Source organism: Mya arenaria, chromosome 14 (assembly GCF_026914265.1).
Source record: "Mya arenaria isolate MELC-2E11 chromosome 14, ASM2691426v1".
In the NCBI taxonomy this organism is placed as follows: domain Eukaryota; kingdom Metazoa; phylum Mollusca; class Bivalvia; order Myida; family Myidae; genus Mya; species Mya arenaria.
The window spans coordinates 51565565-51581092 of record NC_069135.1 but is presented as its reverse complement, the minus strand read 5'-3'; the positions used below and the strand labels follow the sequence as shown (position 1 = coordinate 51581092).

General features: G+C 37.3%; 1 protein-coding gene across 4 annotated transcripts in view; it reads right to left on the bottom strand.

Annotated features, from left to right (window-relative positions):
• Positions 1 to 15528, bottom strand: part of LOC128216528 (tyrosine-protein phosphatase 99A-like) — a 70698-nt gene that overhangs the window by 39391 nt on the left and 15779 nt on the right. For all 4 annotated transcript variants that reach the window (XM_052923112.1, XM_052923114.1, XM_052923115.1 and 1 more), the window contains 2 exons: positions 8664 to 8778; positions 73 to 267 (listed from right to left, as the gene is read on the bottom strand). In XM_052923112.1, coding sequence (XP_052779072.1) covers positions 73 to 267; positions 8664 to 8778 — 310 coding nt within the window. The remainder of the gene's footprint in view (positions 1 to 72; positions 268 to 8663; positions 8779 to 15528) is intronic.

Genomic DNA, 15528 nt, shown 5'->3' with positions numbered 1-15528 from the left:
ATCAAACAAATCAAAGCCATATTTATACACTTAAAGGTTGAAATTACAAACGCCAAAAGGTCAAGGTTGTACCTAGATTTGATATAAGAGCTCTCATTGGCTGTGTCAGATGGCCCGTGATGATTCTCGTCTTGTACGTATTATTGTGAATCCACTGCAGCTGGTAATTCTTCAGGATGCCATTGTACTCCATTGGGGCCTCCCAGTTCACAACAAATGACGTGGACTGCCTGTCCGACAGATGGCTGATTCGTGGTTTGGCCGGAACTGCAGAACAAAAAGAAATATGAAAAATTGATGATTGAATTCATACCTTTGACACTAATATTTAGGCCCAATGTTAGTTAGGGGTCAACTGTAGTGTTGGGAATCGGTTCCAATTTTACTATCGATAATCGGTTCCGCTCAAGTAACCGATTATCGATAGTACAATCGTTTTTTTAAAATACTAGATAAAACCTAAAGTGAAGTTTTATTCATGCATATTATTAAACTCTTAATCATTATATGCATATACGTTATGTCTATGATTAAAGTTATTAAGTGTTATATAAAAAATAGTTCATTTTTACTTGCTCATTGTGGCTTTCATCAGCCATTTCGTTAAAGATAACATCTGAACACCTACTTATTTTTTTTTTTCGATGATCGATTATAACCAAATACAATCGATTGTCGCCGATTTCAGGCCCAACCAATCGATTTTCGATTATAATCGATCATCTGAACATCACTAGTTAAATGACTGTTTTTTCCATCCCTAAAAGGGTCTAAAGGAATTAGCCATCTATAAAACAAATATGAACATTGATTTCACCAGATATGAGAAGATAAGTAAACACCAACCAACCAATAATTTTTAAGGCCGCAACCAGAAACAAACGGTGAAACCTTAATTTTGTTAGGCCAGGTACTTATTAAATTTAGGCAATATAAATTCAGCCAGCATGTCAATTTAATTATTCTGCTAACCAAAACAAACATTAGCGCTTGGACAAAATATCAGCAACATTTCCGAAATAATGTTACGTCCCCATTTAGTTTGACGCATATTGTTTTTAATAAAATGCAATTGAATGCTTTTGATACCATTTAAGGCATATAATAAAAATAAAAATTGTTTAATTCATTGTAAGATTGCAACATATTTCACCTTGAGAACACTAAAGGTGAATATAACTTATATTTCTCATTGTGAACACCAAAGGTGAATATAACTTATATTTCACTTTGAGAACACCAAAGGTGAATATAACTTATATTTCACCTTGAGAACACCAAAGGTGAATATAACTTATATTTCTCATTGTGAACATCAAAGGTGAATATAACATTTGGTGCTCACTCAGTGAAATATATTATGTTCTTTCATTAAAGAAACAATTATACTTTATTCAACCAAATAGAAGACAATTGTAGAGATAGAAATATGTGTCACAGCAACTAAAGAGGCAAAAAAATATGGGAACTTTTTAATTAACCTGACGCCATTATTAAGATTTCCCTGCCTGTCATAAATGATTGTCATTGTAAACTGTTATAGGGATGGCTAATTCCTCATTTGTCTGGACTTGTAAAGGAAACAAAAATATTGAATGTTTATAATTAACCTTACGCAATTATTAAGTTTTCTCCGAGTATGTCATAAAAGTGTTACAGTTTTGACTGTTTCTTAGAAAGATGTTTAATTCCTGGTTTGTCTGGACTTGTAGAGGAAATCAAAATATGGAACGTTTATTAACCTTCCGCAATTATCACGATTTCTTCGTCTGTCATAAATAATATGAGTTAAAGTTTTGATTGTATATTACAGAGAGATGGCTAATTCCTTGTTTGTCTGGGCTTTTAAAGGAAATAAAAATATTGAATGTTTATAATTAACCTTACGCAATTATCACGATTTCTTTGTCTGTCATAAATAATATGAGTTAAAGTTTTGATTGTATATTACAGAGGGATGGCTAATTTCTCATTTGTCTGGACTGGTAAAGGAAACAAAAATATTGAATGTTTATAATTAACCTTACGCAATTATCACGATTTCTTCGTCTGTCATAAATAATATGAGTTAAAGTTTTGATTGTATATTACAGAGAGATGGCTAATTTCTCATTTGTCTGGACTGGTAAAGGAAACAAAAATATTGAATGTTTATAATTAACCTTACGCAATTATCACGATTTCTTTGTCTGTCATAAATAATATGAGTTAAAGTTTTGATTGTATATTACAGAGGGATGGCTAATTTCTCATTTGTCTGGACTGGTAAAGGAAACAAAAATATTGAATGTTTATAATTAACCTTACGCAATTATTAAGTTTTCTCCGAGTATGTCATAAAAGTGTTACAGTTTTGACTGTTTCTTAGAAAGATGTCTAATTCCTGGTTTGTCTGGACTTGTAGAGGAAATCAAAATATGGAACGTTTATTAACCTTCCGCAATTATCACGATTTCTTCGTCTGTCATAAATAATATGAGTTAAAGTTTTGATTGTATATTACAGAGAGATGGCTAATTCCTTGTTTGTCTGGACTTGTAAAGGAAATAAAAATATTGAATGTTTATAATTAACCTTACGCAATTATCACGATTTCTTCGTCTGTCATAAATAATATGAGTTAAAGTTTTGATTGTATATTACAGAGAGATGGCTAATTTCTCATTTGTCTGGACTTGTAAAGGAAACAAAAATATTGAATGTTTATAATTAACCTTACGCAATTATTAAGTTTTCTCCGAGTATGTCATAAAAGTGTTACAGTTTTGACTGTTTCTTAGAAAGATGTCTAATTCCTGGTTTGTCTGGACTTGTAGAGGAAATCAAAATATGGAAAGTTTATTAACCTTCTGCAATTATCACGATTTCTTCGTCTGTCATAAATAATATGAGTTAAAGTTTTGATTGTATATTACAGAGAGATGGCTAATTCCTTGTTTGTCTGGGCTTTTAAAGGAAATAAAAATATGGAATATTTAAAATTAACCTTACGCAATTATTAAGATATATTGACAACTGGTTCTCAGCTCATTCTAAAAAAAAAAATATAAAAAAATTGTCAAAATGGTCTATCTGTGATCTTTGCGTAAATATCTGGAAACCAGTGATATAAGACGTATGACAAAATATCCAATAGCGGTTTTTAATATTTATGTTCAAATATTGAAGTTTTGTGGCTTTAAGAAAATATGAAAAACTGCGATCTGATTCTTTATCAGCAGTCTTATATCACTGGTTCTCAGACATTTATGTGAAAATGAGCTCATTCTAAGACAAAATTAAAACAAGAGGCACATCAGTGCCTGTGCTCCACTGGCCAAAAGGTTCAAGCAAAGACCACCTAACGAACATTTTCGTAAAGTTTCATAGAAATACAATCATCAATTTTTGAGGAGAAGTTATTTAACAAAAATTTTTACTTTAATAGCTCTGGCTGCCATGTTGTGCAGTGGACCGAAATGATTTGGGCAATTTGAGTAAAGGAGCACCAAACCAACATTTCTGTCAAGTTTTATCGAAAAAAGGTCATCAGTTTTGACGACAAGTCGTATAAAGTTTTTTTTATTTTTTAGCTCTGGCAGCCATGGTGTGCAGTGGACTGGAACCATTTAACAAATTTTGGTTAATGACCACCCAAGGAACATTTCTGTCAAGTTTCATCAAAATCTGATCATCGGTTTCTGAGGAGAAGTGGTGTAAAGGTTTTTCTATTTTTAACACTCGCAGCCATGTTGTGCAGCGGACCGGAACCATTTGGGCAATTTTGGTTAACCCTTTAGCGCATGTATACGAGATAGGCCGACATAGCTCATTACCAGATGTATACGCATTTGGCCGACCGTATCCATTACTGGATGTAAACGCATGGCCCGCATATTTCAATAGGGTCATTTCAATATTTCAATTTCGCATCTTTCTTTTTGTAAACAATATCCCGGATGTTTATAAAATTAAAGTTTAACCTTTTGTGTATTGATTTTCCCTTGAAAATATCGTCTGCTAAATTGAGAAGGTGTTTATACTCCCAATCACAGGTGTGATATCCCATTGTGACGTAATAAGACCACGAGCTAAGTACTGTATGGAATTTCCCCCAAATTCATTGATGCGTAAATCATTAAATATATTACGTCAGTTCAGTTTACCATTACAATCAATTGAGATTATATTTACTTCAAGGTAATATTTTGTTTACAAACAAAAGAAACAATTAGTAAATGAGAAAATGATGGGTAAATTTTTTGTGAAGCTTATATAATGTCCATCATAGTTTTGGCTGTAAAATAGGTCATGTGCAAGCGTTTTGTTTGATCTAGATCTTTTTATTCATACCGGAAAATCATTTATCGGCTTTCTTTTTTTGTAAACAATTTTATGAGGGGGTAATAAAGTTAAACAGACACCTTGGACTGGATCTCTCAGCTGGATGACACCGGATATTCCTGACATATTTCTGTGTATTAATACACAAGAACATAAATTGTCGGCTTTTTAATCCAGATGGGTCTTTTTTGTGATAGGGGTAATAAAAATTAGATCGATCCCAGCATTTTATTACCCTTTGATTTAATGCAATTATGACATTTCAAAGAAATGTTACAAATCCATCTTGAAAATACATTCACAGCTGATTTAAAATAATTTAATATTTCATCATTGACACCATTTATTAGATAATTTAATTATCTATAAAAAATGAATTCACATAAAAAAGATTTGGACACAATTATTTGGAGTAACATTGATTTTAAGGTCATACTGCTGTATTCATTTTCTCATTTTCAAATATCCAGAAAAGTACCTATGCAGATAAGGACTGCTTATCAGTAAGATGGCTATTGACTGGGAGGTGTAATCTGGCCACTTGTCTATGTGCTAAAGGGTTAAAGGGCATCCCGATGAACATTTATATAAAGTTTCATCAAAATCTGATAATCGGTTTCTGAGAAGATGTAGTTTAACGTTTTTTTCTATTCTTAGCTCTGGTGCCCATGTTGTGCAGCAGACCAGAACTGTTTGGGCTATTTTGGTTAAGGACTACCCAAGTAACATTTCTGTCAAGTTTCATTGCAATACGATCATCGGTTTCTGAGGAGAAGTCGTTTAAAGGTTTTTCTATTTTTACCTCTGGGGGCCATCTTGTGCAGTGGACCGAAACCATTGAAGCAAATTTGATAAAGGACCATCCAAGGAACATTTCTGTTAAGTTTCATCAAAATCTGATCATCGGTTTCTGAGAAGATGTTCTTTAAAGGTTTTTCTATTTTTTTGCCCTGGCAGCCATGTTGTGCAGCGGACCGGAACCATTTGAGCAATTTTGGTTATGGACCACCCAAGGAACAATTCTGTCAAGTTTCATTAAAATCTGCCTATCCGTTTCAGAGGAGATGTCGTTTAAAGATTTTGCTATTTTTAGCTGTGGCGGCCATATTGTGCAATGGACCAGAACCATTTGAGCAATTTTAATAAAGGACCACCCAAGGAACATTACTGTCAAGTTTCATCAAAATCTGCCGAACCGTTTCAGAGGAGATGTCGTTTAAAGATTTTGCTATTTTTAGCTCTGGCGGCCATATTGTGCAATGGACCGGAACCATTTGAGCAATTTTGGTAAAGGACCACCAAAGGAACATTCCTGTGAAGTTTTGTCAAAATCCACTTATCAGTTTCAGAGGAGATGTCGTTTAAAGTAAAAGTTTACGCACGCACGCACGCACGCACGCACGCACGCACTCACGACGGACAATCTGTGACGACATAAGCTCCATGGCCTTCGGCCGGTGGAGCTAAAAATTGTCTGTCTGTGCGAGTGCAGCTTTAACTGTATATTAGAGAGATGGCTGATTCCTGCTCAGCAAGCACTTGAAGAGGAAATAAAAAATATGGAATATTTATTATTAGCCTTACCCAATTATTATGATGTCTATGTATGTCATAAATGTTTGTCATTATAAACTGTATGTTCAAGAGGGATGGCTAATTTATGCTTAGTCTGCACTTGTAGAGGAAATAAAAATATGTAATTTTTATAATAAACCATACATAATTATTAAGATTTTTTATGTCTGTCAAATATGAGTAATTATGCTGACTGTATTTCAGAGATGTGGGTGATTCTTGGAATAATTGAGAAAACAGTAGCATTTTTGAGAAAATCATACTTAACTATCAGTGATTTTCTAACCAATTTGGGGCCTAAGTTTGGTTTAATTCCCAATGCTCTTAAAAACTACTTTTTCATCACAAATTTGGATTCCTAACCTGTAAAGCAGGTTAGGTAACACAGGCCTTACGTTAAAGGAAGTTTGGAAGTATATTACTCCCTAGAAATGTGTTAAAACTTCCAAAATTGAACCGTTGGAAGTACAAAAACTTCCATAATTTTTAAGAAAACTTCTAAGGCTGAAAGCTTGGAAGTTCAAAATATCAAAACCTTTTGTCAATATTACTTTTGTGGTCACAATTTCATTCAGTTTAACTGTTTTAAGTAAAACAATTTTTTATAATAAGTAAGTCTGTGAATTTGGCAAGTTAAAGTTGCAAATTATTTAATTTTTAATATACTTGTTGAAAAATAGTTGAAAAAGATTTTGTATTCTGGAGACTTAAACTTCCACATTTCAGTAAAAAACTTCCAAAATTGAATGTCAGGAAGTTCATACTTCCAGTTTCAAATTCTTAAGTGAACCCCTGGGTAACAGGTTCCAGTTGAACTGTCTCAAAAAGTAAAGAAACCAACAAGCTTCTACTAATGGAACTTAAAATTCACAAATTTTTCAGAATTTAAACCTGATCGCAATTTAATCGGTCGATTTTGAGCGGCAGTCGGTTCATATTACACATACATTATGGTATGGAAGAACTTATGTATTTTTTAAATTAACTTGATCACAATCCATTATTATATCGGTCTATTTTTTAAATAATTCTTGTTCATTTCTAAGCCAAATTGGAATTCTCAATTTTAGTCAAAGTGACGCTTTTTCCGGATCAGAAGACCCCGTCGCAAACACTGACTAATTTCATCAAGGTAAATGATGTTGAGGCCAATATTATTAATTGTTTCCTGGTAATTAGATCACCGAATGCCTCAAAAAGCTCATGATAAAAACTTATAAAAATATTCGAACTTCACATTTTAAAAATAAAACTTTACCAGTAGCATTTTTTGTACTTGTGATGGATGGTTTACCTTAAATTAATGATAGATGGCTTACCTTAACAGTGATTTTTTGGTGCAATTTACTGCCTTCTTAAGACTGTTTCCCCTTGCAAAAAATGTCCATTTTCCCCCCAAATTCATAATTGTTTTCCCAATTTGATAAATGCAGACTAGGTTTATGCATAAAAAGGCAATGAATTTCTTGAAAAATACTAAGGAAAAATCTGTCAAGACTAGCCTTTTCACAGCATTATATACGCATAAAAAATTGAAATCATGTATATTACCTATTGTGGCCTGATTTTGTATTTTTCCCAAAGTCAACATTTTTCCCAATTTGCAAGGCACAGGCGGTGAAAATAATTCCAAAAAAATGACTGCTTAATTGCAAGACATTCTTTCAAGGAAAGTGTGATTTTAATTATTATGTAATGTAAAGTTTCAGTAGAATACAGGTTAGAATTACAGAATTATCATCATATCGTGCAGTATTAAGCAATCATAGACAAACTCATTCAAAGTTCAATTTTATTAGAACTCACTTAAAACTGATTTCCGGGAATAAATATAAAACTCATTTCTGGAATTAAATTTAATAAACTTATTCAAGAGTTAATTACATAAATTGAAATATAATTCACAGGTTTCAATAAAATGTCACACCCTAAACATGATTTTATTAGGACAATACATTTCATAAACTATTTCTGGAGAATTATAAATCCTGTCTATTTCCTTATTTTCAAATATTGAAATATAATTCACAGATTTTAATTAAATTGTATCACCATTTAGGTGTTTCTATAAGTCTATAAACGGACACAAAATCAACTGATCCAAACACATTTTTTTTTTAATTCTAATGCATTTTAACTCATTTAACCTTAATGAAAAAACAACAAAAAAGCTTTGGTTTGTGTACAAATTAACAAAAATACTAGCGATATTTTGGCTTTTACATTTTTAATGGGGAATACAAAGGCAATGCCTGCTCCTACAAAATAAAAAAAAATGCTGTTTTCAAATTTTAATTTTGTTTTTTTCCCTCTTCCTACGACAGTTTTGATCGTAGTAGTTCGTAAAACATAGAATAAAAGAATAAATGCCATAGTATGTTTTTAAACATTTCTTTAAAAATATTATTTTTACAATATTGATAAGTACACTTTAACATCGCTCTAACCATATTAACAAATCTCAACTTAGACCGTACCTCCATCCAAAGTCATGACAGATTTTTGTTCACCATTTAAGGAATGGGGCCAGTGCTTTTCTAATTCGGAAAAATGCGCCATTGACTAAAATTTGGAATTACATTTTTGCATAGAAATTAACAAGAATGCTTTATGAACTAGACAAAAAAATGTATTTTCATGATCCAATTTTATTTTAAAAGAATTTTTTAACAACTTAATATGTAAAAATAATGGAAACAAGTACATTGATAAGTATACTTTTACCTGGCTTTAATCAGGTAAACAAATCTCAACTTAGACCATACCTCCTTCCGACGTCATGACGAATACTTCGGCTGCTGGACCGTTATCAATATCATTGAACATCAGGATCTTCACGCTGTAGTTTGTAAATGGCGTCAGGTTCTCTATCAAAGCGCTCTGAAATACAACAAAATTTTCATTAATTTTTAAAACATTATTTTTTTTACTTCTAGGGGCAAGAATGTTTTTTAGGTAACAGTCAAATGTGTTCTGTGCTCTCATGCGGCTTATATTACTAATTCTGTAGTTAATGATAAATGCTAGGACAAGTGTGTGGTAATGAAAATAAACGGGTAAAATATTGTTGTAAATATATAATGTTTATACAAATTCTGGGCACTCTTCATGAGGCCCCATGAAATCTATCTGTACATTTGATAGTTTAAAATTCATTGGCAATAATCTGTGTCCATTGTTTAATAGAAAGATATCTGGATAAATCAACCTCAAATATTTGAATTATTGAAGGGTGAAACGCAGCTAATCTGTGCTGTGCTGTTATTTCTTTTCAAAATATATTCCTATTATTGGTGAAGTCACTATTTGCTTGAACATTGGTAGGGTTTTAGCCAGGTTTTGAAAAGGACAGGGTGCTACAGAAAAGGGACAGGGTGCTACAGGAAAGGGACAGGGTGCTACAGGAAAGGGACAGGGTGCTACAGAAAAGGGACAGGGCGCTACAGAAAAGGGACAGGGCGCTACAGAAAAGGGACAGGGTGCTGCAGATAAGGGACAGGGTGCTGCAGAAAAGGGACAGGGTGCAACAGGAAAGGGACAGGGTGCTACAGAAAAGGGACAGGGTGCTACAGAAAAGGGACAGGGTGCTACAGAAAAGGGACAGGGTGCTACAGAAAAGGGACAGGGTGCTACAGAAAAGGGACAGGGTGCTGCAGAAAAGGGACAGGGTGCTACAGAAAGGGCATGGTGCTACAGAAAAGGGACAGTGTGCTACAGAAAAGGGACAGGGTGCTACAGAAAAGGGACAGGGTGCTGCAGATAAGGGACAGGGTGCAACAGGAAAGGGACAGGGTGCTACAGAAAAGGGACAGGGTGCTACAGGAAAGGGACAGGGTGCTACAGGAAAGGGACAGGGTGCTACAGAAAAGGGACAGGGTACTACAGAAAATGGACAGGGTGCTACAGAAAAGGGACAGGGTGCTACAGGAAAGGGACAGGGTGCTACAGGAAAGGGACAGGGTGCTACAGAAAAGGGACAGGGTACTACAGAAAAGGGACAGGGTGCTACAGAAAAAGGACAGGGTGGCCTACAGAAAAGGGACAGGGCGCTACAGAAAAGGGACAGGGTGCTACAGAAAAGGGACAGGGTGCCACAGAAAAGGGACAGGGTGCTACAGAAAAGGGACAGGGCACTACAGGAAAGGGACAGGGTGCTACAGGAAAGGGACAGGGTGCTACAGAAAAGGGACAGGGCGCTACAGAAAAGGGACAGGGTGCTACAGAAAAGGGACAGGGCGCTACAGAAAAGGGACAGGGTGCTACAGAAAAGGGACAGGGTGCTACAGAAAAGGGACAGGGTGCTACAGAAAAGGGACAGGGTGCTACAGAAAAGGGACAGGGTGCTACAGGAAAGGGACAGGGTGCTACAGGAAAGGGACAGGGTGCTACAGAAAAGGGACAGGGTGCTACAGAAAAGGGACAGGGTGCTACAGAAAAGGGACAGGGTGCTACAGAAAAAGGACAGGGTGGCCTACAGAAAAGGGACAGGGCGCTACAGAAAAGGGACAGGGTGCTACAGAAAAGGGACAGGGTGCCACAGAAAAGGGACAGGGTGCTACAGAAAAGGGACAGGGCGCTACAGGAAAGGGACAGGGTGCTACAGGAAAGGGACAGGGTGCTACAGAAAAGGGACAGGGCGCTACAGAAAAGGGACAGGGTGCTACAGGAAAGGGACAGGGTGCTACAGAAAAGGGACAGGGTGCTACAGGAAAGGGACAGGGTGCTACAGGAAAGGGACAGGGTGCTACAGAAAAGGGACAGGGTGCTACAGAAAAGGGACAGGGTGGCCTACAGGAAAGGGACAGGGTGCTACAGGAAAGGGACAGGGTGCTACAGAAAAGGGACAGGGTGCTACAGAAAAGGGACTGGGCGCTGCAGAAAAGGGACTGGGCGCTGCAGAAAAGGGACTGGGCGCTGCAGAAAAGGGACAGGGTGCTACAGAAAATGGACAGGGCGCTACAGAAAAGGGACTGGGTGCTACAGGAAAGGGACAGGGTGCTACAGGAAAGGGACAGGGTGCTACAGAAAAGGGACAGGGTGCTACAGAAAAGGGACAGGGTGCTACAGAAAAGGGACAGGGTGCTACAGAAAAGGGACAGGGTGCTACAGAAAAGGGACAGGGCGCTACAGAAAAGGGACAGGGCGCTACAGAAAAGGGACAGTGTGCTACAGAAAAGGGACAGTGTGCTACAGAAAAGGGACAGTGTGCTACAGAAAAGGGACAGGGTGCTACAGAAAAGGGACAGGGCGCTACAGAAAAGGGACAGGGCGCTACAGAAAAGGGACAGGGTGCTACAGAAAAGGGACAGGGTGCTACAGAAAAGGGACAGGGTACTACAGAAAAGGGACAGTGTGCTACAGAAAAGGGACAGGGTACTACAGAAAAGGGACAGGGTACTACAGAAAAGGGACAGGGTGCTACAGAAAAGGGACAGGGTGCTGCAGAAAAGGGACAGGGTACTACAGAAAAGGGACAGGGTGCTACAGAAAAGGGACAGGGAACTACAGAAAAGGGACAGGGTGCTACAGAAAAGGGACAGGGTGCTACAGAAAAGGGACAGGGTGCTACAGAAAAGGGACAGGGTGCTGCAGAAAATGGACAGGGTACTACAGAAAAGGGACAGGGTGCTACAGAAAAGGGACAGGGTGCTGCAGAAAAGGGACAGGGTACTACAGAAAAGGGACAGGGTGCTACAGAAAAGGGACAGGGAACTACAGAAAAGGGACAGGGTGCTACAGAAAAGGGACAGGGTGCTGCAGAAAATGGACAGGGTACTACAGAAAAGGGACAGGGTGCTACAGAAAAGGGACAGGGTGCTACAGAAAAGGGACAGGGCGCTACAGAAAAGGGACAGGGTGCTACAGAAAAGGGACAGGGTGCTACAGAAAAGGGACAGGGTACTACAGAAAAGGGACAGTGTGCTACAGAAAAGGGACAGGGTACTACAGAAAAGGGACAGGGTGATACAGAAAAAGGACAGGGTGCCACAAGGAAGGGACAGGGTGCTACAGAAAAGGGACAGGGTGATACAGAAAAGGGACAGGGCGCTACAGAAAAGGGACAGGGTGCTACAGAAAAGGGACAGGGTGCTACAGAAAAGGGACAGGGCGCTACAGAAAAGGGACAGGGTGCTACAGAAAAGGGACAGGGTGCTACAGAAAAGGGACAGGGCGCTACAGAAAAGGGACAGGGCGCTACAGAAAAGGGACAGGGTGCTACAGAAAAGGGACAGGGCATAACCATCTAGCTTAAACCCTACCACTGGCAACTGGCAAATTATGAAAACAAAATATCTTAAAATAGTATGAAAAAATGGCAACTAATTTTGAAAACAAATTCTAAGAAATCACCATCATAATTTCTGTTGGCCCTATATGAACTTATTTGCGTATAAAATAGTCATAAATTGTCCTCAAAGCTCAGCCCACTAATTTCATCTAAATGAAGCCAAAAATGAGCTTACATAAGTATATAGTTTGAAAGGTTTGATATTTCCTTGTCAGTCTTTTATAATGAAAGAAAACAAAAGCCAATTTTCTTGCTATGTAGTTTTAAAAGGCAGAAATTAATTTTCTTGGTATGTTTTATTTCAGAAGGCAGACATATATTTCCTTTCAGGGCGGAAAATATTTTCCAGAAGCAATTACAGTTAAAGAGACTAGACACCAGATGATACCTTTGCAAGAAAAAAAAGAAAATAGTCAAAAACTAACATGAAATTGATATCGATGTGTTCAATACATTGAATCTTACTTACTGGTGTATCACATCACTTAAACATGTATCTTTCGCAGTTTTTGCGTATTTTTCCAATTCAAAATTTATTGGGGTTGTCTACCAAATAAATACAAGTTAATTTATAAGTAGCATCCGTATAATTATTTGTACTTATCATGTGGCTTTCACATGCTAATTACACACACTTTAAACTGGGAAAACATCATGTGCTATTTTTTAATGGGTATACTCAGCTAAGACAGCGACAAATTATTCTTTTTATCATGGAAAATGATGTATTAACAGCATCATACTAGCTCAAATTGGCAATTCTATTCTTGTCTTGAGTAAATACTGTATTTGCTGGTTTTGGGACTATCTGGTGTCTAGTCACTTTAAGAGATGTAATAAGCTAGCAATGAATTTCATACAAATTATTACACAATTACAGCTGTGTTAACAGAAACGCTGATAATTATTTCCAAAATGAAACTACTCATTGAAGTTTGAAATCCAATTATGGGTCATGAATTGTTCTAAGAAAATAAAAATTAAGGAAAGCGTGATATTTTTAGAATTTACTAGAAGGAAAAGTACCTGTTAATGGCCCCTATACTATGAGGTTAAAAATCAGAGGACCGCTCAATCAAGAATCATAAGAGCTTATTGCAGGGCTTCCGTTAAAGGAAGTTTGAAAGTATATTACTACCTAAAAGTGTGCCAAAACTTCCAACTTGAATCCTTGGAAGTATTTAGTAAAACTTCCACTTTTTTGGAGAAAACTTCCAAAAGTGAAGGCTAGGAAGTTCAGAATATCAAAACCTTGTGTCAATGTTACTTTATGGCCACATTTTCAATAAGTTTTGAAATAAAATGTACTCTTTAAATACAATTTTGTGAAGTGCGCAAGTAATAATTATTAATTTAATATTAACAAGAGCACCGCGAAACGGAGCATTATACGCCCGAAGAAGATTCGGCTTGAGGTCCTTTTAATGTAGTGATGATTTGTATAAAGTTATTTGAAAATCGCTTTATTAGTTACCAAGTTATGGCCCGGACACGGAATTGCTAACGGACGAGTAACAAAGATGTGGCCCGGACACAGAATTGCTAAAGCCCCCCATGGTGATTCTAGTCTTTGAGGTATGGACCTGGAAATTGCGCGCGACACATCCTTTTAATATAGTGATGATTTGTATAAAGTTATTTGAAAATCGCTTTATTAGTTACCAAGTTATGGCCCGGACACGGAAAAAGTTATTTGAAAATCGCTTTATTAGTTACCAAGTTATGGCCCGGACACGGAATTGCTAATGGACGAGTTACAAAGATGTGGCCCAGACACAGAATTCCTAACGCCCCCCCATGGTGATTCTAGTCTTTTGAGTTATGGCCTGGACATGGAATTGCTAATGTCCCCCCCCCCATGGTGATTCTAGACTTTGAGGTATGAACCTGGAAATTCCATGTGACACATCCTTTTAATGTAGTGATGATTTGTATAAAGTTATTTGAAAATCACTTTATTAGTAACAAAGATGTGGCCCGGACACAGAATTGCTAACGCCCCCCCATTGTGATTCTAGTGTTTGAGGTATGGACCTGGAAATTGCGCACGACACATCCTTTTAATGTAATGATGCTTTGTATAAAGTTATTTGAAAATGACTTTATTAGTGACCAAGTTGTGGCCCGGACACAGAATTGCTAATGCCCCCCCATTGTGATTCTAGTCTTTGAGGTATGGACCTGGAAATTGCGCGCGCCACATCCTTTTAATGTAATGATGCTTTGTATAAAGTTATTTGAAAATGACTTTATTAGTGACCAAGTTGTGGCCCGGACACGGATTTGCTAACGCACCCCCCATGGTGATTCTAGTCTTTGAGGTATGGACCTGGAAATTGCTCGCGACACATCCTTTTAATGTAGTGATGATTTGTATAAAGTTATTTGAAAATCGCTTTATTAGTTACCAAGTTATGGCCCGGACACAGAATTGCTAACGGACGAGTAACAAAGATGTGGCCCGGACACAGAATTGCTAACGCCCCCCCCATGGTGATTCTAGTCTTTGAGGTATGGACCTGGAAATTGCGCGCGACACATCCTTTTAATGTAGTGATGATTTGTATAAAGTTATTTGAAAATCGCTTTATTAGTTACCAAGTTATGGCCCGGACACGGAATTGCTAATGGACGAGTTACAAAGATGTGGCCCGGACACAGAATTGCTAACGCCCCCCATTGGTGATTCTAGTCTTTGAGTTATGGCCTGGACATGGAATTGCTAACATCCCCCCCATGGTGATTCTAGACTTTGAGGTATGGACCTGGAAATTCCATGTGACACATCCTTTTAATGTAGTGATGATTTGTATAAAGTTATTTGAAAATCACTTTATTAGTAACAAAGATGTGGCCCGGACACAGAATTGCTAACGCCCCCCCATGGTGATTCTAGTGTTTGAGGCATGGACCTGGAAATTGCGCGCGACACATCCTTTAAATGTAATGATGCTTTGTATAAAGTTATTTGAAAATGACTTTATTAGTGACCAAGTTGTGGCCCGGACACGGAATTTCTAACGCACCCCCTGGTGATTCTAGTCTTTGAGGTATGGACCCGGAAATTGCGCGCGACACATCCTTTTAATGTAGTGATGATTTGTATAAAGTTATTTGAAAATCGCTTTATTAGTTACCAAGTTATGGCCCGGAAACAGAATTGCTAACGCCCCCCCATGGTGATTCTAGTCTTTGAGGTATGGACCTGGAAATTGCGCGCGACACATCCTTTTTATGTAATGATGCTTTGTACAAAGTTATTTGAAAATGACTTTATTAGTGACAAAGTTGTAACGCCCCCCCATGGTGATTCTAGTCTTTGAGGTATGGAACTGGAAATT